Source organism: Eurytemora carolleeae, unplaced genomic scaffold, assembly GCF_000591075.1.
Source record: "Eurytemora carolleeae unplaced genomic scaffold, Eaff_2.0 scaffold95, whole genome shotgun sequence".
Classification (NCBI taxonomy): Eukaryota; Metazoa; Arthropoda; class Copepoda; order Calanoida; family Temoridae; genus Eurytemora; species Eurytemora carolleeae.
Window position 1 is genome coordinate 34,180 of NW_019396113.1, and position 23,872 is coordinate 58,051.

At 33.6% G+C, this 23,872-nt stretch overlaps 3 protein-coding genes across 7 annotated transcripts in view; all 3 read left to right on the plus strand.

Annotated features, from left to right (window-relative positions):
* Positions 1-9,351, plus strand: LOC111695309 (acyl-CoA:lysophosphatidylglycerol acyltransferase 1). 3 transcript variants are annotated; one of them, XM_023464582.1, is made up of 14 exons: positions 1-24; positions 343-444; positions 1,030-1,135; positions 2,273-2,373; positions 2,853-2,899; positions 3,883-3,956; positions 4,291-4,391; positions 5,100-5,184; positions 5,814-5,894; positions 6,188-6,247; positions 6,611-6,711; positions 8,238-8,307; positions 8,516-8,758; positions 8,974-9,351. In XM_023464582.1, exons 2-13 carry the CDS (start codon positions 392-394, stop codon positions 8,717-8,719), a joined length of 1,083 nt encoding a protein of 360 aa, XP_023320350.1. In that variant the 5' UTR covers positions 1-24; positions 343-391; the 3' UTR covers positions 8,720-8,758; positions 8,974-9,351. The 3 variants fall into 3 exon arrangements, with proteins under 3 accessions (XP_023320350.1, XP_023320349.1, XP_023320348.1); XM_023464581.1 differs by having other exon boundaries at positions 8,516-8,757; positions 8,963-9,351; XM_023464580.1 differs by having other exon boundaries at positions 8,516-9,351.
* The window catches only part of LOC111695302 (uncharacterized), an 18,141-nt gene continuing 3,550 nt past the window's right edge, over positions 9,282-23,872 (plus strand). Inside the window, exons 1-15 of one of the 3 annotated variants that reach the window (XM_023464568.1) lie at positions 9,282-9,366; positions 9,700-9,777; positions 10,928-10,966; positions 11,666-11,785; positions 12,013-12,229; positions 12,583-13,796; positions 14,253-14,430; positions 14,760-15,047; positions 16,416-16,633; positions 17,146-17,410; positions 18,473-18,612; positions 19,664-19,767; positions 21,132-21,445; positions 22,004-22,145; positions 23,127-23,305. In XM_023464568.1, coding sequence (XP_023320336.1) covers positions 9,703-9,777; positions 10,928-10,966; positions 11,666-11,785; positions 12,013-12,229; positions 12,583-13,796; positions 14,253-14,430; positions 14,760-15,047; positions 16,416-16,633; positions 17,146-17,410; positions 18,473-18,612; positions 19,664-19,767; positions 21,132-21,445; positions 22,004-22,145; positions 23,127-23,305 — 3,493 coding nt within the window. In that variant the 5' untranslated portion in view covers positions 9,282-9,366; positions 9,700-9,702. Of the gene's footprint in view, positions 9,367-9,693; positions 9,778-10,927; positions 10,967-11,665; positions 11,786-12,012; positions 12,230-12,582; positions 13,797-14,252; positions 14,431-14,759; positions 15,048-16,415; positions 16,634-17,145; positions 17,411-18,472; positions 18,613-19,663; positions 19,768-21,131; positions 21,446-22,003; positions 22,146-23,126; positions 23,306-23,872 lie in introns of all 3 variants that reach the window. The other 2 variants (XM_023464570.1, XM_023464569.1) reach the window with 2 other exon arrangements.
* The window catches only part of LOC111695312 (phosphopantothenoylcysteine decarboxylase), a 17,413-nt gene continuing 17,042 nt past the window's right edge, over positions 23,502-23,872 (plus strand). The window contains exon 1 of the mRNA XM_023464587.1: positions 23,502-23,506. The gene's annotated coding sequence lies outside the window, so the exon portion shown is untranslated. The remainder of the gene's footprint in view (positions 23,507-23,872) is intronic.

The window sequence follows — 23,872 nt, forward strand, 5'->3', positions numbered from 1 at the left end:
GGCCGAGCGCTGCGGCTAGGACAGGTTAGGGGGCTGAGAGCCGCGACTAGGACAGGCTAGGGGGCCGGACGCATGATAAGATGTATCAATGTGTTACATAAGATATACCATGTACAAAATTGATCGGAGGGGGGAGGGGGATTTATAGATATTTTAAAATTGATAGTGTTTATTTTTGGATTAAATGTGGAAAAAATGTTTACTTTCTCCCAGTGAAATATAGTGTTTGTTTTTAGAATTTTTGTCACAAGGTTTAGAATGTACAGATTATCATTTTTATCTCAGTTTTTTTTGAAGTTGCAAATGCTATTTTTATATTTACTGAAAATGATTTTTTTTCAGTATGCTTAAGCTTTGCTTAGTATAGCTTGATCGAACAAATAGAAGTAAAATGGAAACTCGAACCAAAGAGATATTGGTTCGTTGGGCCACCTACTTCGGCAGGTATGTTTCTTGCAGGACTTACTCCAGGGATGTATATTTTCTTCAATACTTCCCTTTAGAAGATCATTCAACCCAGAAAATAGGTTAAGAGAAGTATCAAAAAGAAAGTATAACTTGCATTTTGATGTAAAATTTGTTATTCCCCCCCCCCTCCCACATCATTAAGAATAATTTCCCCCATCCCTATTATAGCCCATTAGTAAATTCAGGGTGGGGGGGGGGGGGTTACTCATATTTAAACAAACTTGAAATAAAATATCAACCCTTCATTAATTTTTGTTGCACCATGGATGATATATTATTATTATTATCTTTATTACAGTATAAAAGAAAGACTTAACTTTCTTTTAGTGGGTATACTCGAAACAGTTAACGCAAAACCAGTTAGATGAACAAATATTAACTAGATGGTCAGAATTCATTTTTAAAAAGTAAATAATATTTCCAGGCCCCAGTGAAAATATTTACTCCAGTTTTTATCTGTTTTAAGACATCCCTCAAATTATCTAAATTGGATCCTTAAGGTCGTCTTCTACTTCCAAATATATTCTTGCGACCACTTAACTATGTGTTTAAATGTTTTAGGACGGTTTGGGTAGTGCTCAACAACCTTTATGTAATTCCAGCCCATATTATTATACTCACTCTCTTCTCTCCTTTAGTCTACTTTCTTCCTCAACTTTACTACTTGGTGAGTTAAGTAAAATGTTTATTCATACACATTGATTGATCATTGAAACAATGTTGTACGTTGAATTTATTCTCTATATCATAATAATTTCTTAAATTTAGTGAACAAACCAACTAAAGATGCGAACAAATAATACAAAATTTTACATTTTTGTCATATCAGAGAAAAAGTATTCAATGAAATATTTCTCAATTTTGAATTTGACATTAAACGTTTTTTTTAATGTAATATGATAAGAAAAGTTGGGTTCTTTTCAACACTAAGAAGAATTGTTCTGTTATCAAGTATCTTTTCAAAAACAAATTGGGAATTAATAAAGTATTATTTCTCAAATATTCAGCCAGGTACTTAGTTGACATGTATATTAAATCTAGATATCTATAAGTATACACGTTTTACATCATTGTATATTTGATTGCATTTTGATTTTATTCACAATTAACAAATTCATTTAATAAAATCTAATGAAATATAATAATACTAGGCTTTTAGGTCGCCCGTCTTCTATTTAAATTGTGAACATGTTCTTTTTGTTTACATTTTAAAACAAAGAAGAAAAAAATGTTGCGGATTTTTAAAAAAAAATTGCGGATTTTTAAGAATTTAATTTTTTTTACAAAATTAAAAACCTTTAAAACACATTTATTTTTTATTTTTATCATTCATAAACCTTCCATGTGGTCACGTGATGTCCCACACAAAATTTGGGTCCGATCGGTTCAGTCGTTTTGACGTTTATTGGATACAAACAAACAGACAAGCCAAATTTATATATAGACTAGAAATTTTGTCTCTTACATTCATTATATATTTGAATACATTTGTCTATTACATTTATTTCAATACANTTAATGACAATCGAATTTTGATAGAGACAAATATTTGAAATTTTGATTTTTCATAAACCTTCCCTGGGGTCCCTAGATGTCCCACAAAAAATTTGGGCCCGACCGGTTCAGCCGTTTTGACGTTTATCGGATACAAACAGACAGACAAACAGACAGACAGACAAGCCAAATTTATATATAGATGTTTCCAGTATGATTGCTCAAATGTATAAAGTAAAGTTTTTTTGGAAAAGCAAAACTTCTATATTATATTTTATTTTTATTTTGATATGATTTGTTCTTGTTAAAGCTGGAGGAGACAATGTTTACCTGGATGCTGTCCATGGTATCCTGCTGGATTTGGAGTGCCGGATACACTATACTAGAGTCAGGAGACTCATTAGATCAAAGGTTGGTGGGAGAGTAGGAGAGGGTTTGAGTTGTGTTGGGTTTGGTAGGGTGGGGTTAGAGAAGAAGTAGAGAGAGTGGGAGACTAGGCGCTGTATATTACTTGAGGTGAGTCGAGGAATATAGAATATAGATTTAAAGCCCATATAGACAGGGGGCCTGGGTGCAAATGACAATTTAAGGAAGGGGGAGAGAGGGGGTGGGGGAGTGAGTTGAGATTAATTATGCTTACAACGGAATGGAAATTTTAACCTTTTAATTTAAATGGGTAAATCACTATTGCTGGTATTGTTTTTTGGTCTTCTGAGTTTTGGAGAGTTGAAAAAACCAAAAATTTGATTTATTTAACACTTTCATTATCAACAAGATTTAAAAATTTTCAACGTTAATAAATGAGATTTTAGAACTGCAAGGTGTTCATGAAATGAAAAACTTGTTTTAGAAATAAAAAATTGAAAATTTTGAATGTTTTTATGTTTTAGTTTGAGGGAACGAATTCTCTTCATGCCTAACCATCAGTCCACTGCAGGAAACCTTTATACACCTAGCAGTTACTTCTGGACAAATCGCGTTGTTTGGAGTAAACTTCCATGCAAAGAAAGAGAGCATGCCCGAATCACATTGTTTCCCTTGAAGTCAGTGCTTAGGATCCGGATCCGTTGGATCCGCAACATTTGGGCTGCCTGGATCACTCTTGAAAATCAAATCTAAATTCTTAAAAAAGAGATTATCAAAACTTATCGCTGAATGATTCATCAAGTTTAAGCAATGAAATAAGCGAAAAAAAGAAGATTAAATGGAAAATTATTGAATTTTATGACCTGGAAACCTGATCCGTCCGGATTTGGATCCGGATCGATATTTTTCCATTGCGGATACAGTATCCGGATCCGCATTAAAATTATATGGATCCTTTGCACTGCTTGAAATCTTTATCTGATCAATAATGTGTGAGATATTGTCGGTTTTCTAGATTAAACGTGTTTTAATTCTGATAATTCTATGATGTTTTCCTGCAGGAGAAATGTTCAAGCTTTTTTGTAGAGAAACCACAGTTGAAAATAAATATTTTTCAAAATCATAAGCATTGATTTATAATTATGCTTGATCTGACAAAGTTTTAAGGGTACTGTTGTGAATGAGGCATTGCCACCTTTTCACGGAGTGACACTTGAAATTACACTTACAGTTCCCCTGTGATACTTTAATTTGTGAAAAAGAATTATGGTTTTCCCGGGATTAAATTATAAATATTTCTAAATTTTTTATTGATTCATTTCGTTTTTAGATTTTTAAACCATATTTATTTTTATAAATTCGGATTCATTTATTGCGGCTAAAGTTCTAACACCATTTCCGTTATGTATTTAATGATTATTATGCAAAAATGTTATAAATAATTAAAACTTTCAAATATCCGAACGCGGCTTTTTAAACACAGTTCGAAAATTAAGATCTACATTGATATTTCTACCCTTTCATATTGTTTGTTGAGTATAAAGGTGTTGTTAGATGTTCCGTTCCTGATGACCTTGTTCACCCCGAGGTTTGGTATGGGGGGAAGGGTCATGTGGCTCATGGATAAGGAAACCTATATTCTTTCTCACTTCTTTATAATTCATGATGATTGATGCATTTCACTTTAGTCATAGAAACCTTAAAAATTAATTAGTTATCAAACTTAATTGGTCATAATCTTTTTTTCCCCAATATACCGGGGTATGTTTTTTTATTGAAAAATTACCCCCCCCCCATCCCCGCCCTGTTTAAGATAATGTTTTATGAATTATGTCAGGTTTGATGTGTGTGAAAAAATAACGATTTTTTAATGAATTCTGGAATACAAATTTATATTTTTACTTTTTGGTCAAACTTCTGAAGTTGTTGTATATTTGTTTGAGAAGAATATATAAATATTAGGTTTTCAAATACACAAATTTCGGAGCTTGCTCCTGGATTCATGATGATTTTTTTATCCAAGCTGGCAAACAAACCAGAGATCGATCCTTAGTTGAACTCAGGTAAAATTTCAGTTGATATTTGAGAAATAAATCATTTAATCAAATACTGTACCCCCCCNTCCTTTCTTAAGAGTTAAAAACTAATAACTTGCTGTTACGGTCATTGATTGTTTTTTTTTAACCCAAGAAATCAGTTTTAAAACCATTTTTCTGTTATCTTACAATCTAGTAAAAAGGACGTTTAATTGTTTAGTCGATTTAAAAAATAACATTTAAACAAATTTAAACTTTTCAGAAATGCATAATTCTAGCATGGATAAAAATATGATTGAATAAAATGTATATTTTGAAGGAAGTTTTATTTTAGGAAATATCTTGACTTCTTTCAATCCAATATTCTTTAAATATTCCTCTTCAAAAATATACTTGAAATTTACTTAAAATTCATCATATTGGCAAGTCTCAGGGACAAATGTTAACACTGATAACTTTTCGCAAAGACATTTAAAAATGATAAATTTTTTTGTTCATTTTGAAAAAAAAAGAAAATGTGAAAACGAGAAACGTATCTGCATAACCAAAGTTTTAAAGAATTAACGTAGCGTAGGTTAAAAATTTAAAATGTTTTTATTTTTAGGGATGAAATTTAAGATTTGTTCTTTTTAAAAGTTCTAAATCTAAGAATGTTTTTCTTGTTTTAAAGTCGTGAGAAATATCCATATAATTTGAAATTATATTTTCCCGATTAACACACTGATCGTAACCTAGGGAGCACTTGACCCGTGTATTCCAAACCAAGCAACGTGACTGCCTTGTTCTATTCCCCGAAGGAGGATTCCTAAGGAAAAGAAAGGTTAAGTTTTTACCCGTTTAGGGGTATATATTTTCTTAAAAAATCATTTCCACCTCCTCCCCCTTGTTCGATGACAATTTATCTACATAGGTTTCATTTGCAATATTAGATAAATTCTTAGAAAATTTTGTTCTTTGGTCATTTTTACAATAGTCGGATGCTTAGCTTGGAACATTTACAGATAGATTCGAAAATGATACAAATCGGCTACACAACATAATTTTAAACGAATTTGCTCAGAAATTTATTAAAAAAACTATCTAATAGTTTGTCGTGGTAAACCAAATAAAAAATGAATAGCAGTGTTCCAAGAAGTACAGGGTGTCCCACGAAACATGACAGTATGCAAGAGGCCTTGAATGTCGTCTTGATTTTTGATATAATTTGCTGCTTTTATTTGTCAACCTAATTTTAGAAGTAAATTTCTAGAGATAATAATCACAAAATTCCCCTAGTCCTGCCATTTCCAAAATGTGGTCTGCATTTTTTGTGCTTTCAATATTGCCCGAGATATGAACAATTTCTAATAATAATAATAATAATAATAATAATAATAATAATAATAATAATGAATATAATGATAATAATAATGACAATAATAATAATACGCTTGAAAACCCCAATTTCAGGCTGTAAGTCAGAGTTTTGCAAAAAAGAACGATCTACCTCTGTTTGAACACGTGACAGTACCTAGAACTGGAGCACTCAAGGTAGAGTTTCCACCAGAATTCCGGGTTAAGGTTTACGTAGGAAATCATTCGGATTTTTTCCTTATTTCCATTACACTAATGGAACGGAATTCCGAATCAGTTTTGGACCGATCGTTTTTCCGGAACCAGGAAAATTTTTCGGGTTATGTAACGTATAAACTCGGAGAAATTCCGGTTTCAGTTTAATTTGGTATTATCCCGGAAGGAATTCCACTGAACGAAACAAATTTCCGGATAATTTAATTTCTAAAATAGAATTTTCCACCCCGGAATTATGGAAACTCTAACTCAAGGTTATTATGGATGTACTCGGTCCATCAGGAACCTCTCCTACCTCCACTCATATTAAAAAGGTACAACTGGATTTATTAAACGGGGGTTTGTTCACAGGAACCTCATTGGGCCTGAAACAGAGTATCGCAATAAAACCCAGTATCGGAAACACGGTTTCATGAATTGGGTCAGGAAGTTTTGTAGATACAAATATCATATCAATATGAAAATGATTTAATAGGTTAGTATTTTTGACATATTTTTTTCTTCGGTCAGTTTCTTTTTTTTTCTTCAAATTTTTGAGGAGAAATTCTTGACCAAAATTTACATATTTTGGATTTGTAGGATTCAGCATTAATTGTACTTTTAGCATTTGGTTTTGAAATGAGATATTTCTGGTCAACAATTGATCTACTAACCGACTTTCATTACTTTCCCTCCAGGTTGTTGATGTCACAATTGCCTACCCTGAAGGAAAACCTTTGGATCTTGTTTCAATTATCACCGGCTGGAGACCACCATGTACTTCTCATGTACACTACAGGTAAACAATGTAAACGTACAACTTTTTGAACTGTACAAATAAATCGTCCATCTTTTTTTGTTGCCTCGATTTTTCTCTCTACCATATTTTTCAAAGATAAATCCTAAAATATTGACATTCTTTAGTTTTCAACATTGATATTTGTCGTGATAAAATATTTGTCAAGTCTAAAAATGAATTCAAGAACGGTTGTAAATGTATATGTTGTATATTTTTTATCCCGTGAATGTCTGGACTATGTTTGTACAGATCAGCAATTTAATAAAATCATCACCCCGATCTCTCTCTAATTTTTCCTTATTATACATCTATGCATTATCGATATCTCTGTAGGGGTAACTTTAATTGAAGGATTAAGCATAAATCCTCAATTTTAAAATTGCCCACATTGGATGTAAAATCAAGCGTCCACACAACTAGCTTTTCTTAAACGTTTAGAATTATTTTAAAGGGAGTGACCGGCTATGTAAGGTAGTTGAACTGAGTATGCAGTATGCAGATTCATTTGAGACATATTAAACTCATTAAAGATCTGTAAATCCTGAGTTTGAGCGCAAATTCGACGTTCAAAACTCCATTTTTGGGGGTGGATACGTTTTCAGAATTAGTTTTTTAAAATTATTAAATACCGACGACATAAAATGTAAAAAAAGTTCTACAATAAACTGCAGACGTCATGTATAGGAACACGTTGAGAAAATAAAAATTAATCTTATCATCGAAAATAAGTAATCTTGTTCAATTATTAGTTTCTATTTTCTCATTATTCTGGTTCCTCATTATTCACAAAGATCTTCACAGATTTTCTAGAATTATTATTGAAAAGACGACATTTGAAGAATTTGAAGAAATCTGCGAATAAATTCAAAGAAAATTAGAAATTCAATATAATAATGAAAACGAAATAATGGATTTTAGCGTTGATTTATTGACAAATTTCTTTTGAGAAATATGTTCCTAACCATCTAATTAGATTACTTTATAATTTTTACTTTATTTTTCGTTGTCGTTATTTAATAATTTAAAAAAAAAACTATTTCTGAAAACGTATCCAACTCCAAAGTAGGAGTTTTGATAGTCGAATTTGCGCTCAAACTCAGGATTTATAGATCTTTAAAAAGTTTTATAAGTTTGAGTTGAAGATAAGACTTGAGTAGAAAACTCATGAAAGTAATGGTTGACAATTTAGATAGAAGTTCTACGTCGTGTCTGTATATTGTATATTCAAATACTGTATATTGTATAAACTCTATCAATTTGTTCCAGCATTTAAGTAAGTAGGTGTATAGTGGAATATTATAGTGGATATTTCATAAATCTTAAGATTAAAAATAGTATTAAAACTTCAGCAAATTGGTTTTCGTAATTGATGGATAATGGGAGCATTCTTCAGATAGATCACAGACTATGTCTGAGACACGCTTGGACTGAAAGATGGAGCCCTAAATGTATCCAGAAGAAATTCTGTGTCTATACATTCTTTGGATTGTGTAATCTATCCAGAGATAAAAGAATATTATATCTAGGGTGTTTGATGTGGAAGAGTTGCCGATGGATCCTGACGAAATGTTTAAGTGGATGGTTCAGCTTTATCAGGAAACCTTCTCTTGATAATTTCTAATTTAAACTTTTAAGTTTTAGAAAAGTTAGTTTTCCATGTAGAATTTATTTATCTTACTTGTGAATTAAATGATTTTGAGCCCAAGTCTTATTTTTAATAATGAAAGGTTGACAGCTACTATTATTATTATGATAAACAAATTATTTACAAATCTGGTTAAATGAAGAGAAGAGTTTGGTTTAGGACAAGGAGAAGATGCTAGAGGAGTTCTACCGGACCGGAGAGTTTCCTTACACCATGTTCAATCCCGGAGCTGAAGCTCCTAAACCCATCCAACATATTCCGCTCCGCTACGCTCTACTCAACTCTATCTTTATATTTGCAACTCTCTCCTTGATTCTAATAACTTACAGTCTAGTCACCTCTCTTAAAAACTCGATATATTAGATATTCAGTATTCTATTCGGCAACTATGTTGAAATACAGGGATTAAAAAAACATTAGGATTAAGTTACGACCTTTAATCTACTTTAAAATTAACACACTAGGATTCAAAATTCTAGAGTAGCTTTTTCTCCGGCTCAATGGGTTCCGAAAGTGTCTTACTGAAGCTGTGCAGATTTTAATGTCACAAATATTAAATAATGACAATTTCTTTTAATCTTCACTTAATTCCCATGTTTTTTTACCGCCCTGTACATATTGTTAAACGGTCTGTGTACTCAGTACACAAGTTTCGATATTATATTATTGATTGATAAACTGCACAATGCAATATTACAATATTTATTCATATCCGGCATTAATTAAACTGCTTTCTTTTTACATCACACTATACTACTTATGATCACAATTCAGCCATATTAAAGGGATTGCTCACGGTTTTATTTAGAATATCGGCCTAAACAAAGCAAAATATGTCTTAGTTCATGTACTGTTTTAAGATCGTGGGCAGTCCCTTTAAGCCCGAATCAATTGAATAACCACATCGCTATTCTAGTTTTTCAAATTATGGTCTCGTTAATTTGTTTGTCTCGTTATTATTCTGTTATTGGTCCAAAATTCTGTATACTTTCAGATAGATCGATAGCAAGGCAGCTATGCATTCAATTCAGACGAAAGTAATATCGTAGTTCCGCGCAAATCAATAGATTCATCACATTTACATCTAACTTTTCCATTTAAGCATGTTCAATCAATGACATCTAATTGGGGATCTGTCACATTTTTCTCTCTATTTTATGTCATGCTAGTTGGACGAACATCAAATAAATCTATTAGAATTATTAATTAATGACTTCTAGATTTAATTCCAACTATTTTTATGATTTTAAGTAAACCTGGTTTTACCTGTTCCTTGTTCNGAGATCTTTACTTCTATAGTATTTATTATTATTGACTGAATTGAATGTATGGTGTAACTGTAGACAATGTTTGGTTCTCCGGGGGAGGGGGTAGTTAGCTCCACCTCCCAAACTTTACACTCACTTGAAGAAGAGAGTAAGGTAAGTTTTCGATTATTCTGAATACCCCCCCTTTCCCCCCATTTCAATTTCTTCAATAAAATCTAAAATCGTTATATTTAATCTTTTAAAAGCTACCAATTTTAGATTTTAACTGCTGTTCTGAAAGTCGCCATTTTTAAATAGGCGCATTTTCAAAAATAATAAATGTCGACATTTTCAGCTTTGACCATAAATCTTCTCTTGGGTCATGCGAGTTCCCACTTAAATTTTGGGCTTGATTGGTTTAGCCGTTTCGACGTTCGTTGCACACAGACAGTAATGAAAAGGGGATGGTGAAGATGTCCTTTTTGATGAGGGGGGGGGGCGGTCCCTGCCTTTATTTTTTGTTTAAATCTTCAAACAAATGCATATCAAACGAAAGCTAGGAACCCAGGCAATACTATGGCAGTAACGAATTCAGTGTTTGACCTTCTAATTATCATTAATGACCTTAAATGACCTCCAAATTGAATATTTATTGACCTTGTAACAATGAACTATAGGCACTTAATATAAAAAAAATTAAACACACACATTAGTTGCAAGGATTATGTTTGCCCTATTCATTAAACACCCAGCTTCTACTTTCCTTGATACTACTTAATTCCCTGGGTTCCTAGCTTTCTTTTGATATGCATAAAGCTATAGTTAAAACATTTTCAATTTGGAGGTCATTATAGGTCCTTATAGGTCATTAGAAGGTCAAACACTGGATTCGTTTCTTCTACTTTATTCCTTGGGTTCCTATCTTTCTTTTGATAATTATATGCATAAAGCCATAGTTTAAACATTTTCATTTTAGAGGTTATTATAGGTTGTTAGAGGTCATTAGAAGGTAAAACACTGGATTCGTTGCTGCAACTGTATTCCTGAGGTTCCTAGTTTTCGTTTGATATATATAAAGCCATAGTTGAAACATTTTTATTTGTCAAGATCATTAGAGGTCATTTAGGTCATTAGAGGTCATGAGAAGTCATTATTGTCTAATTTTAGTCTTATTTAGGAAATTCAAACACAAATTAGACGTGCAGCCAAAAAATTGGACGATTTCAACCAAAAATGAAGGCAGGGACCCCCCCCCCTCATCAAATAGGATATCTCCACCATCCCTTTTGATATTTAATTTTTCTACTAAATCTTATTTTTTAAGAGCAAACTGAAGGATACTAAACCTGACTCCACAACACAGGTTTAAATATTTCATAATTATTTGTTTAAGTGATGTGATTTTTCTCAGTTCAACAAAGTCTTCATTATTACTCCCCCCCTTTCCCAACCAATCTCAGGGAAGGGGGGGGGGGAGTGGGGAGAAATAACGTGAGAGTTCAGAAAAAAATGTCTGAAATGAGAAGAAAAAACTAGAAATATCCAGAAATATTTAGTTTTCTCCAAATTTTTAAGTTTTTCCTTGTTTTGTCAGTATAAACCAGATTTTTCATATTATTTTCAATTTTATTTTCATTCAAATATTAACTTTTCTCTCTCAATTATTAATTTAATGGAGTGTTTTATCAAGAGAAATCTAGGGTTTAATCAAATTGTTATTCTTTTTTATCCCTGGTGAACCATCATAAATCTTTCGTGTTTGTTTAATTACCAGTTGTAATGGCTTCGGATTCTATATAAAAAAATGATGTATTTTTTAACTCTAAGGGAGATTTAAGAGAGGCGCAATGAATAAAAAGTGTGTTTACAATTAACAAAAATAAAATCAAGTATTTTCATAAACCCTTCTCTGCAGATTCTTAAAGCTTGATTAAAACCCGATTTTTACAGAAACATCAGATGTACTAACTTTCACTTTTGTGATGATTTCATAAAAGATCATGTTCAAGGAACACTGGACCTTAAGATAAAAGAATTTTTAAAAATCATACCGAATGTATAGGACGGGACTAGTGCTGAGTTTGCTGCGGCGCTGACCGCTAAGCTTCATGACCTGGATACTCTCCGTGCATCTCCGGATCCTCTTGGGGATTATGAAAATCCCTCCAGTATGGAAACTCAGGTAATATATGCTCGCGCTGCTCCACCCCTTGCAGTCAAAATAAAACAAAATTCTCATTTTTGTAGCGAAATAAACTTGTCTTTGCTTATTCAATAAAAGTGTTAGGAAACGAAATTCTGAATGAATTAACAAGAAGTTAACAGTAAACGGTACTTTTGGTAAATATTAAGTGTCATAATCTTGTTAGACAAAATGTTCTAAATTTGTTACCTTAGTTATATTACCAGGGGGACGCACTGTGCAACTTATCCGGACCTCCCAGTGTAGACTCTATAGATCCTATAGATGTTGATCTACCCGTCTCTCCAGACTCATACGTTGTACCAGACTGTCCTTCCTACCTACCTGTCCTCCAGGACTACGGTCCTGTTTTAGAGTACGGTCCTCCCACCAACCCTGATATTGGAGATCTAGAGGTTCTAACAGTCGATGATACCATCACAGGTAGAGTTGAAAATTCAGTCTTTAGAAATACAATTTGAAATATCTTTTCCTTTATTAATAACTAGCTGAAGTGCCCGACGTTGCCCAGGATACTCATTTTTAATTCCGCCGTTTACCCGCACTTGGTCGATTTTACCGGGAAACTAAATTTTCGCTTTAAAAGTTGACCCACTCAACTATGAGTCTCAAAATCAAGCCAAGACCATTTACGTGGTTCTCCCGAATTTACAATTATATATATATATATTTATATATATATATAGAAGATTATCACGTTTTATCAGAATACTTCGTTTTGATAAAAATATAGAAATGCTGATTTCATTTATTAAAGTGCGTTTTATTGAATTCAGGAAGTCTGTTTGCTGATGACTCTGAGAACCGGAACGGTGATGTGATGAGCGAGGATGCAGAGGCTGGAGTTTGTGGACTTCGGAACCTGGGTAACACATGTTTCATGAACAGTGGCCTCCAGTGTGTCCTCGCTACCCCCAGTATCATCCAGTTCTTCCTGAACTTCTCCCCCTCTGAGTTGAGTATGAAGGAAGTTGACCGGAAGAATAACACTGGAATTGCTCTCTCTAAATCCTTCGCAGCTTTAACCAGACAAATATACAGTGGAAAATACAGTGTGATACAACCAAATAAATTCAAGGATACATTGTCAGAAAACCATTCTCAGTTCAAGGGGTTTAGACAGCACGACTGTCAGGAGTTTCTAGCACTCCTACTTGATTCTCTTCATGAACAATTGATAAATATTCAACCTGAACACAAGGGTCCACTATCCGAGTGCACAAGTATGGAACTCCACACTCCTCACTCAACTGAAGTTTCCTGTGACGGGAAGGATACTCTTTTCAGCTTTAATGACAGCGGAAAACTCCTAAAAGACGTTGATAGCGTTTCCGACTTGGATCGTGCCTATCCTTGCCAGGACCTGGAGAGCGTGTCAAACCTCGAGACCAACGTGAACGGAGACGGGATGGAGTCTCGAGGTTCAGCTTCTCCTAAATCCTACACCAGTCATAGTTCTCTAGAGGATAAGTTTCCCTCGAATATCCGTATGGCTCCTATACCAGAGTGCATTAAGACGACCTGGAACGGCGGGTCCCGAGCCAGTATTGCAAGCCTGGACAGTCACACCACCGAGTCTGATCTAGATCTTGTAGACGATGATAGCGTGGGACTAGTGACAAGTAATCTGGTCTCAAACGATCAGCTGAAGAAGAAGCAGGTCGTGTTTTGTGAGAACAGTGTCTCCCTGAACTGTGGCGAGGAGTCCAGGAATAACGCCGTGTCTCCGATGAATGTCGGAATAGAGGATTTTCTGAAAGAGCATAAAACCCTGAACGTGAACATGAATATTACAGAGGGTTCAGGTTCATCCCTCAACAACAAGATTAACTTTGACAGTGAAAAGTTCTCTAGGCACGGGTATATGGATAACACCCGTCCATCCGCCACCATTGAAAACCTGAATGCCAGGGAGTCCCACAGTTTAGAGAAGAACATGAATGTAAAGCGGGTGAAAAGCTGTAATATTGAGGTCGAGGAATCTAAGCAGGTAAATAACTTAAATTTTTAACCGACGGATCTCAGACCATTTGGTAAAAGATTTATCTCCACGCGTGAAAAAAAAGAATTTAAACTCATTTCATCCATTTAAAATCTTGGATGCACGATGGTTGGAATACCTAAACCCCAAGTTTCCAGAAGAAATTCTGTGCCTTTGCATTTTTCGGGATGTTTAATGCAAATTTTTTATCAAGAACTTAAAAATTGTTAAAAGCATCTTCTATCAAGTGTTTGTAGTTTTTTTTTCTTTGGATTGAAGATTTTTGTTCATTATGATATATTGCACCAATATATCTTCTTCAATTTGTTAATAGAATTCAGAAAAAAATTTCTTTTAAATTTTAAATCTTGAAACTGCAGAATGGAAGTAGGACAGTCCTAGAGGCAAGAAGTCTGGTTTGATTTGAATTTAAGAATCTTTTTAAAAAAGAAGTATTTTTTCTAGTTTGAGCGGGAGGATAAGTTTGGGAAGAGAATACGGTTGGAGTCCAACGAGAAGAATGTGTTAATGGAGACGGAGAGAAGAGAATGCGAACAGGACAGAAGGGAGGGTGAACAGGAGAGGAAGGAATGTGAGCAGGATGTACTGGATAGTCAAACAGAGCCCCCTTCATGCTGCTCAGGTATCCTTGACTGATTTTGACCGTCACTGAAGCTTTTTTCTAAAGAAATTGGGGGAAAATCAAATAATTTTGGGAAAAGTACGAAAACTCGATAAAAAAGGTTACAAGTTAAATTCCGTTCTTTTTTTGAAAATTATTAACCCTTAATTTTGCTTCCTTCTTTTCACTGAGGACAAAAAATTGTTTTCTTTTTCTTTGCAAAATGCCAATTAAGATCCTTCTTAAATTTCTTTTGAAATTGGTTTTAACTTCGCAATTAATTAAATGTTGGGAACATTTTATAAAATATTCGAACTATATATAAAATTCCATGTTTCTTTTTATTTTAGAAACAGCTCGGGATCCTGCTCGACTCAAGGAAGCTATAGAGGCGGACAGGTACTGGGAAAAATATCTGTCCTTGAACTCCACCGTCCTCGCGCACACCTTCCAGGGTCAGTTCAAGAACACAATCATCTGCTCACAGTGTTCACACATCTCCGTATCTTTCGAACCCTTTATGTACCTCTCTGTTCCTCTGCCTAGAGCTAACGATCTACAGATAGAGGTTACTCTGGTTCAGGCCAGGAAGATTCCTGTCCAACACCTCGTTACAGTCTCCAAACATGATACTATAGGTAAGCTCATGGAGTATATATTTCATTTTAGAATTTTCCCCCCCTCCTCCTTAATTCTTTTATTTACAAAATTAGAAACAAGGGTTTGATCAAAAAGTATCAAAAGGGGAAAATCCTTCAATTTAATCTCCGTTTTTCTATTTGTTCTACCTAAATCTTTGAAAATTATGGTATGGGGAGGGGAAGGGGGTATAAAGTATTAACCCCTGGTTAGTCAGGTCTCAATGGTTAGTTCCAATTGATGTTACCTAATGATTAATATGTTAGTTTGTAATATAGTTATTCAGATCTTAATATTTAGCGGATTTTATAAAAAAAAGTTTCGTGGATTTACAAAAGATTCAGAAATCGAATTTTTTAGACTTAAATTTTTGAAAATTTGATCATCCATAAACCTTCCCTGGGGTCACGTGATGTCCCACAAAAAATTTGGGCCCGATCGGTGCAGCGGTTTTGACGTTTATTGGATACAAATAAACAATCAGACAGACAAGCAAAGTATATTTATAATTAAAGTATTTAAAACATTAAAAATACGATTATATTTCTACGTATCATTATTAATTCATCTTGAATGAATGTTAATTGTTAAAAAATATATTTTTTAAATATATTATTCTTTGAATCTTTCTTAATTAATTCATGAAACAGAACATTTGTTCTTTGAATTGTGGTACAGGTTCATCAGTTTGATTTTGCTGCAAACAAAAGATAAAGTAATCAACTCAATTAAAATTAACAGTTATAATGACGTATTTGTCAATGATTTTGCACCTAAACTTGCAAATATAGATTTTAATTAAAGCAGTTCACACCTAGCTACGTTCAATGTTCATTATAATGGTTCAATTATTTTATCTTGCACAACAGGGCTAATTTAAGTAAAAATGTTTATTTTAGGCCAAAGAATATTTAGTGATGTGCTTTCAATTGGTCGTCGTCTTCTTTTATTTTCTTTCATTCCCAAAGTTTTAAGAAAGTTTTCTAAACTTTTCATCCTAAACATTTGCTTCTGTACACAAAATCAAGATTTGCAAGAACACGTTGCAAAAGCTATCCCCAAAACGATGCAGAAACGAATGTGTTGTAACGATAGTTTTTCGATCGTGTTTCCATTTTTTATGGTAACGATATTGGAAACACTGAGTATATTTAATTCTTATGATTGGTTTAATGCACTTACTCCGAGTTTTTAGGAATATCTGCAAAAGATGACTAAAGATTTATTCTGTCATTTGTGCATTACACTCTTCCAATCATGTACTCAATGACTTTAAATGTATAACACATCAAACGAACGAACACATCAAATACGGTTAAATAATACAAATTTTTTTGTTTGAAAATATTTTTAAGTTAATTATTTAGGAGAAATCCGTTGTCAGATAGAGAGACGGTTGAGCGGTTGTGATTCTAAGATTATATTTGGTGAGGTAACCAAGCATAGGTTGACCAGACAGCTGGAGGACACGGTCTGGGTCAAGTTTATAAACACAACCAATAGGAAACTCTACGCTATAGAACTTCTAGAACTATCTCTGGAGGGGGAGGAAACGGCTGAACCTGATCCAATCAAATTAGCTCAGGTTAGTGCGTTAAAATATACAAGGATAGACAGATAAACGACAAGGTTGATTACAATAATTACAACTCAAATTTCATGATATTGATTTAGTTAGTACAATCGTTGGTTTTTGTTTCAAAGCAGATTGCAGGGGTGTATATTGTTAAAAAATAACCAAGGTTTTTTTTTCGAAAATTCTTTGGGAAACCCTTAACCATTGGATTTGAACTTATACTCTTTTATTTTCCAATAAAAATGTTTACTTTCCCTAACTCGCAAATAAAACACAGAAATTTTTTTATTCCTAACGTAATAAGGAAAATAGCAAATATTTTGAGGTGGAGGAGGAATGATTTTTAGAGAAATATTTATCCCTTGCATACTTTTACTTTGCTGCTAGGAAACTTCTGATCATAAATTTACAGATTGGGTATTAAGTTATCATTAAAACTAAAAATACACCATTTACATAGAGTACAGTCATACATTGCAGATCCAGTTGAAAAAGTTACAAAAAAGTTTTATCTTTTTCAGGATGAAGAGATTCCCGATCAAGAGGAGAATATGGAGGGTGTGAGCTCCTCAGTTCTTGGTTCATTATCCAGTCAGCTGTCGGTGGGAGATGGAGGGGGTCTTCTCTCTACTGGAGCAGATGGAGGTAGTCAGCTCTCTTCTGGAGGAGATGGTGTTAGCTCCAGTATGCTCTCCTCCTTGTCCAGTTCAAGATCTGATCTCGGAGCTACAGTTAGTTCTAGCACCAGTACAGGAACACTTACAGAGACAGGAACTCTTACTGAAGGTAAGTTCTAGCACCAGTACAGGAACCCTCACAGAGAAAGGAACTCTTACTGAAGGTTAGTTCTAGCACCAGTACAGGAACCCTCACAGAGAAATGAACTCATTCTGAAGGTTAGTTCTAACACCAGTACAGGAACCCTCACAGAGAAATGAACTCTTACTGAAGCTTAGTTCTAGAACCAGTACAGGAACCCTCACAGAGAAATGAACTCTTACTGAAGGTTAGTTCTAGCACCAGTACAGGAACCCTCACAGAGAAATGAACTCATACTGAAGGTTAGTTCTAACACCAGTACAGGAACCCTCATAGAGACAGGAGCTCTTACTGAAGGTTAGTTCTAGCACCAGTACAGGAACCCTCATAGAGACAGGAGCTCTTACTGAAGGTTAGTTCTAGCACCAGTACAGGAACCCTCACAGAGAAAGGAACTCATACTAAAGGTTAGTTCAAGCACCATTACACTCATAGTATCTTTAAGGATAAAATATATACTCCTAATTTTAAGTGGCGGAGTTCGCTAAAAAAAAAATAATTATTCAATCCATAAACCAATAAATTCAGCCTTTTACACATTTGATATTAAGAGAGGCTGGAGCTGGAATGTAGATTAAAAGTAGCTGAATTATCATTGTAATAAGAGGGACTGGAGTGTGGAGAATGGAAAATTATCATTGTGTGAGGAGGGACTGGAGTAGTAAGGGAGATTTACAGGAACACTCAATATTATCATTGTATTAGAAGAGACTGGAGCTTGAATAGAGGATTAGAGAAGCTGTAATATCTTTGTATTAGGAGAGACTGGAGCAGCAATGGAGGTTTAGAGGGGCTGTAATATCATTGTATTAGAAGAGACTGGAGCTTGAATAGAAGATTAGAGGAGCTGTAATATCATTGTAATAGGAGAGACTGGAGCAGCAATGGAGGTTTAGAGGGGCTGTAATATCATTGTATTAGGAGAAACTGGAGCTGGAACTGAGGGGTGGAGAAACTGTAATATCATTGTATTAGGAGAAACTGGAGCTGGAACTGAGGGGTGGAGAAACTGTAATATCATTGTATTAGGAGAAACTGGAGCTGGAATGGAGGGGTGGAGAAGCTGTAATATCTGCCTGGAGGATATGGCGGATTCCGACCTGATAACACACATACAGTGTAACTGTATTATCTGTAGAGACTGCCTAGAGAGAAGCATCAAGCATCAGGCACATTCACACTCTGAAATATAAAATTATAAGGAACTGTTAAACGTTTAGTTTAGTAGATCGCCATTTAATTAGTCACATCGAATAGTAACAGCATCACATTTTACTACTTTAAACTCGATCTGATTGAAATTATCATCGTTATTAAAAGAATGTTACAAGGTTCTTTTTACTACATACTTAAAAATTAAATTATGCTTTTAATTTTATGATAAGAATGTCCCCCACAAACTGTTTTGATTATCATCATGATGTTGAAAAATCTGAAATTTCATTTAAATATTTTTAAAATGTTAAATTTTTCATTTATCTGATAAAATATTTATAATTGGAATTCTCAAGTGGAAACTGCGCAAATATAACGTGACTTAAATTCTCGACGATAATTCTGTAAATGGGCGAAACATTTTGAATATTTTGGTAGCTTCTATATCTTAATATATAATAAAGTAGTAATCTCTGTTTGTTTGTACGTCCAAATCATAACTCGTAAATTTTACTCGATTGGCCTCACATTTTGATAGGATAACTTGGCAGAACCACGGGAATGTTCTTAACTTGGTTTAAAATTTAATGTTAAGTAAGTTGGCTTATTTAAAGAAATTTTAGTTGTTAGGCAAAGCTGGGTTCCCAAGCGAGTAGGAATATAAAGTTACTAGGCGGCGCCCATCTATTATTTCAACTTTTAATTGTGGCTCTATCTGTAAGCATCTTCTCTTTGTACAAAATAAAACAATTACGGGGATTTAATCATATTTTTCCGTGGATTTTCAAAATTTGACGAAAATCTAAATTTGTTGGAAACAAATTTTTCTAATTTTGAGCATCCATAAACCTTACCTGGGGTCATGTGAGGTCCCACAAAAGATGTGGGTCCTATCGGTTTATCTGTTTTGACGTTTATCGGTAACAAACTAACTGACAAGCAAAGTATATATTTATATATTTATATTTATATTGCAATATTAAAACATTTTTATTTAAGTGTATGTTAAATCTTATTGTTACTTCATTTTCCTTATATTCACATATTTGACGAGTGTGTGTGCAGCAGAGTTCTGAGTCCGGAGCAAAATGTCCGGTTTGTCTCCAGGAGTGCGAAGAGAGTGAGTGGTTACAGCTAGATCAGTCGGTCGGAGTCAAACCTCCGCTCAGGTTAGATTCTCTCTCAGGATTTACTCTAGCTCCGTAGAGATGAATATTAAGTTTGGAGACTGCTCTCTTATATTTCAACATTTAAGAGAGATCAAGTGTTAAAAATACTCAACTAATTAAATATTTAGAAAGACTCCAAAAGTTGGATTATGTATTATGTGTACCTGAGGCCAAATTAAAAGAATTTGAACCGCGGCTTAAATTTAAGCCGCGGCTCAAATATGGTTGGTTCCACTCATAACTGTATTCAATTTTTCAAGATTAAAGCAAGCGCTCACTTGAAACCGGTTTTTGGCAGATTTAAGTTGCGGCTCAAACTCATTAAATTCGGACACTGTTTTTATTCCTAACAATAACATCTCTTGAAATCAGAAGCCAGAAAAATATCTAATTTGACTAAACCGTAAACAAACAGCATCAAGATGGTTCTCTATATTTTAATTTCTATTATTTGAATCTGTTCAAGAAAACATTTTACATCAATTTTTCGTTAAATTTTTTTTCCAAGATAAATCTTTCTTTTCTACATTTGATTTTGGTTTGACAATCACGTAATATTTTAATTATAAATATTAAAAATTATAAAAATTAGGTTTTTGTTATTTATGCTTTAAACCCGTTGTTTTTTAGTTAAACAAATTAATTTATAATAATTATTAAAATCCCTCCATATCAGGTCGATATTTGATAGAAGTGAAAGCTTTTTTTGCAGATATGAATATTATATATCTATTGCACATTTTATTTACTTTCTACACTTAGCCTTTTGCAGACTAAATTTAAGACTTTACTCTCAAAAACCAAAACCATACTCGAAGGAAATTTATTAAAATATGTTTTAACTTAAATAAATATTCTTATTTTGTCGGCAAACGAAAGTTCTGGACGCAAGCAATGAACCGAACTTTGAACACTCGCTACAAATTCTGATTGGTTAATCCTTATATCTTTGCAACCTGGTACAGTCGATATTTCAATTTTTAGATTCTGCTAGATAAAATAATATAAGTTTGAAAGATTAAAAAGATTATCAGGTTGCCAAGATGTAGGGTTCAGAAAATTTGAATTTGTTTTGAGTTTACAGTTTCTTTAAGAGCTTTTTTTGCAATAAAATAATTCTTCCGATAAAATTAACTTACTGATAAAAGATATTTGATAGTTGAATTTTAATTCTACTACTGTTTGTGGTTCTAAAATATGCTTAATTCAGAGGGTTTTTATGAATATGTTTTAGTTTTTTCATTAATATATTTCTATTTAGAACGATAAGGGGGGGGGGTAGGGAGATTTATCTTAGCAGTGTAGTATAACTGATTTCCACGCAATCTTTTTGTTTGTTTTTATTATTCTAATTATTATTTCAGACTGTTGACAGTTCCTCTAGTTTTCCAAGTTGGAGTAGAAGATAAATTCACAAACTTCGGTCATCCTCGGGTTCTCAAGATTCCAAACTGTGTTAAATATTCTCGTTTGTTGAACCTGGTCCAGGGCCTGGTCCCCGGGGAGGAGGGGAACCTGGTCCTAGTCGACGAGAGCGGAGAGAAGTGTTCAAGGTGTGAGCACGGAAACAGGTGTCGAGGTTGCTCTGTGTCTAGTCTAGTAGATGCTGGAGATATAAATCTTAAACCTGGAGATAAACTTGCTCTCAGGATCAGAGCAGCAGAGAAGAATCTTTTAGGGAACTAGACAATAGAATCCAAGCTGATTATTGATTAATGGGATTTTTAATGTTAGTTTTGTGATATTTCTCCATCAACCATTAACAAATGGACCATTAGCTGACAAGGATAAAAGAGAGAGCTTAAGCAATGTTTCCATTATTCTTACTTGGATTTTGAGTTGAAGAAAGTCACAAAAATGTACTACGACAGCTCTTATGATTTTTCAGATTTTATAAGAACAAAAGTCCGTCATTAAACTTTTTCATGAACCTTGCGACTTCCTTAACAGAATAAAATGGTACCATTTACATTAAATTAAGTATTGTTATCACTTTTCGAAAATTAAGAGTTATGTTCTTTGGGGATCTTGGATTGGTTTACTGAATTTTTTAATTCAGGCTTTTTTCTTTAATTTTGTCTTAAATCTCAAACTTTTTTCATTGGACAAAACGCGATTAGGGCCATTTCTAACATTCAGTGTTAGGCATTTCTAACACTCAGTGTTAGAAATGGGCCATACACCTGTTTTGGAACTTATGTCCCCTGTTTTTATATTCTATTATGTCGGTTCTTAGAAGATTGGAGCAGGGTTCAACATGATCCATCCATGGAGGAAGAGAGGTTTAATACAAACCTAAACCTATATGACTGTCTCCAGGCCTTCTCCTGCAGAGAGCTCCTGGATGAGAATAATCCTTGGTTCTGTCCAGTCTGCAGGTGAACTAATACTAACAGCAACAAATCATCTAAAATTTAAAGGAATAAAGAAATAAAAAATAATCTAGATGTATAACTTCGAGAACTTGTAGAAGGTTTTTAGGGTAACTTATCTCGATTTATGAATTCAAAAACTTTTAATCGCTAAATATGAAATATGCATATTTAAAAAAACGCTAATTCCCGTCATTCCGTTAATTTAACCGCATTCTATTAGAATTATCGTTTTTATTTCCGAACTATTTGAACTGATAATTTTCATTCACTTTGCTGAAGAAATCCGTGACTCAATTTAAACTTATGTTGCAGTCACAGGGTCAAAATATTTTGTAAAGAAAGGCAAAGATTTTTTTCTTTCATTAAAAAAGATTTAAAGCATACCGCCATGAATCGCTAATGGAATGACATGTGATTTAAAAGAATGGATAAGTTAGAGTTAAAATGAAATTGGGTTGAGTTGAACTGACAGTGAATGAAAATGTTCTTGAGATAATGGTTGTAGCACATGCTTGGAACTATGCGGATATAATCTAATACGTGAGAGATATAAGTTAGCAGTGCGTCTAATACTTTTCCAACAAATATAGAGGAATAGAAGAACCTTATCATTAGAACCGGGGGGGGTGGAGGGGGATTTTATTTGAAAAGTAAATCTAGAATCTTAAAAAATGGAAGTTTGAGGTGAGTTCATGTGCCATTTTTAAAGAAAATCTTTAATTAAAGTAAATATTTTAAATATTTTAAATAGAAATTGTTCATATTTTTTCTTTCAGTCTATAGAAAATATTATTTCTAACGTATTTTGAGGTGACACAATATACAATCGGCGGGCTGTAATTTATTTTACAGATTAAAAAACCTTCATTTCTATGTTCATCATCGATGCTTTGGAAAAGGTTTCAAGGTTGCCGTTGTTAATCATGGATGTCACTATTAACCAAGAATGAATTTATTTACGTTAACAGCCCCTTTAATAATTAGGAAGAACCAGACTGCTACGAAGACCCTGACAGTATGGAGATATCCTGATTTTCTCATCATTATTCTCAAAAGATTTGTATACCTGGAGAAGGGACCTGGAGGGACGGCTGGTAGTGTCAAGCTAGATAATAGAGTGGAATTCCCAATTAAAGATCTGGATCTAAACCCATTCCTCTCAGGTTAATCTTATAGTTTTAATAACACTGTAAACTCTGGTTTCTTTCAAACACCCGACCGACTTTTAAGCTGCTAAAGCACGCAGTATAGTAAACGGCATACAGACTATATAAGGCGAACCGAAACAGTGCACCTTCTAGGGATATTTTAGCGGCAAGCTCTCTTGATATAGATAATTTTATCTTCTAAATGTTGGTTCACTTGTGACTATTTTTTATATTATAAAGATTTATTCACACACAAAGATTTAAATACATATATAAATGGTGTAGTTTAAATTTGTTTCAATAAATTTTTGAAAATACAGGTTTCCAAAAGAAAAGAGAAAAATATGCAAAATTATGCACAAATAGACGACATTGATCATTACTCATTACATAACATATTTATCATTTTAGTTATTACATAATCATCGAATCCTTCATCATATAAATTATTCGTTCTTGTATTCGGGCTGTAGATACAGGTCACGGTAGTTAGGGCTTTACGGCTCAGGAGGCAGATAATAGAAGGAAGGGTGGGTACCTAGTAGCATTTGTGCTGTTAGGAAGGCATAATAGATAGATAGA

Bases quoted from the DNA above. Each gene is read 5' to 3' on its own strand.
- LOC111695309 (XM_023464580.1), top strand. From the start codon at position 392: ATGGAAACTCGAACCAAAGAGATATTGGTTCGTTGGGCCACCTACTTC. The intron at 445-1,029 runs GTATGTTTCTTG...TAAATGTTTTAG, and splicing joins TGGGCCACCTACTTCGGCAG to GACGGTTTGGGTAGTGCTCA. The intron at 6,248-6,610 runs GTACAACTGGAT...CTTTCCCTCCAG, and splicing joins CCTCCACTCATATTAAAAAG to GTTGTTGATGTCACAATTGC.